General features: G+C 57.9%; 1 protein-coding gene across 1 annotated transcript; it reads left to right on the forward strand.

Moving 5' to 3' along the window:
• Window positions 1-981: 981 nt before the first annotated feature.
• On the forward strand, window positions 982-1,557 carry VDBG_09277 (conserved hypothetical protein; the record flags this gene model as incomplete). The annotated part of the gene is made up of 1 exon (XM_003000736.1): window positions 982-1,557. One exon carries the CDS (start codon window positions 982-984, stop codon window positions 1,555-1,557), a length of 576 nt encoding a protein of 191 aa, XP_003000782.1.
• Window positions 1,558-1,919: the final 362 nt, after the last annotated feature.

The following is a 1,919-nucleotide window of genomic DNA, read 5'->3' on the forward strand; positions in this document are numbered from 1 at the left end:
GCGAATAGAAGGCTGCAGAGCCGTGGCAGTGTTGGTCTCATGGTTTGTGAGCATGTGTGGCTGGTATGAGGTTCGTAGTGGATCTGGCAGGATAGATGAAGAGTACACTTGTGACAATAAGCGAAGAAAGATGAAATGGCATTCCTTATTTGATGAGGAGGAGGAGGATGCGGCTTGAAGCTCTGACGAACTGACGAAAGTGACAGCTCGAAGCTCGAAATGGAAGGGACCCCACCCTCGTCCTGCCCCACCCTCTTGATTGGCTGTCGCGTCGCGATCAAACTGTCAACCATCGACGCGCTCTCATGCCAGGAACAGGAAGAGGAACCTCTGGACAGCATCGCAAGCACTCTAGACCTTCAATCCCACAACCGCATGACGGTCTGTTTTTCTGTTTCGCTCACGATAGTCACGACACCCATTGCATTGCCCGACCTCGATTCCGTTGCTTCCACGCATGCTTGCCATAGTCTTCTGGCGCGAACTCCACAATTTGACGACGGGCGACACCGCCTAGCTACGACGTTGCATGACTGCGCTTCTTCATCTGAATAGTCTCCATCGAAGGTGCTGTGAGTATGCATGGCCTTCTTCTCTCTTCATTGCCCTATCTCGGAGGCGGGGTTGTGGTCTGCGGTTGAACTGGATGGCACAGCGCCGGACGTGAGCCCTTGCTTGGACTTGTCGATACATACCACGTCTCTTGCGAATGAGAAACCCTGGATCCTCATGAAGCTGTTCACATCTTTGTCCTATTCCTTCATTCTTCATCGCCTACCCTTCCTGCCTCCCCCCCTACCTCTCAGACATGTCGTTTTTCACATGATATTGAGCACGGCCGAGCCCTCCCCATGATAAGCCACTGACATGCCTCCAGCTCAACTCTCATCTTGATTCCGGCTCCGCGTCGAGCCTCTCGCCGGACTCCTCTAGCTAGAGGCAGCAGCCTTGGGCCTTCTCTACCCCACACACTTCGTCACCATGCCTCCCTCCGCAGTGAATTTCGACATCCACCAGGGCCGCCAGGACTTCCAGCGCCTCGACCAAGACTGGCGCGCCAACATCAACGAGTCGTTCAACCTCATCGACACGCAAGACACAGGCTCCCTCTCCGCCCGCGAGTGGCCCATCGCCCTCAACGCCCTCGGCCTCCAGCTGCCGCGCTCCGAGACGTACACGCTTCTCTGCGCCCACGGCTCGCCGCCCCAGGATTTCGACCCCCACGCCTCTGCCTCTGGCGGCGGCAGCAGCAACGCCTGTCCGCCCGTGCGGCTTCGCATCACGCGAGACACCTTTGAAGCCATTGCCGCCTGGCTCATCACGAGGCGGGACCCGGACGAGGAGGCCGAGGCCGGCGTGGCGGCTCTTCGACCCGCGCGACACGGGTCGCATCACGTCGAGTCGCTGAGGACAGTCTGCGCCGAGGTCAACAATATGATGACGGACCAGGATCTGCGGAAGATGATTGACACGCTCGACATCAGCGGCAAGGGGTGGGTGTCCAAGGACGAGTTTATGGAGATGGCGCGAGGGGCCACCAAGGACCGCTCGCACTAGGGCACTCTTTTTCTTTCTTCAAAATCTATGGAATTCTTGTTTTTCTTCCAGTTCATGCCACTCCCTTTGTTGCTGCTGTGCGGGCCCCCCCTGCTCGTTTTCTTATTCCGCCGTGCCATGCTTACCTTTTTCTTTTTTTTTCTCGATCGACCTACGCGCACCATGTGGATGGGAAGTTTTCGAGCCGGCCGCCGTCGACCTTGATCACGGCACCGTTTGCAGTACGCGCCGGCGCGGGATGCCAGGAACAGCAGCACACCGGCCATGTCCTGCTCGTCGCCCATGCGCTGCATGGGGATCATGGCCTTGGGGGATGTCTTGGGCGTCGCCGGTGTACAGCTTGACGATGGTCGCGGCCATTT

This window comes from Verticillium alfalfae, genomic scaffold (genome assembly GCF_000150825.1).
Source record: "Verticillium alfalfae VaMs.102 supercont1.14 genomic scaffold, whole genome shotgun sequence".
Classification (NCBI taxonomy): Eukaryota; Fungi; Ascomycota; class Sordariomycetes; order Glomerellales; family Plectosphaerellaceae; genus Verticillium; species Verticillium alfalfae.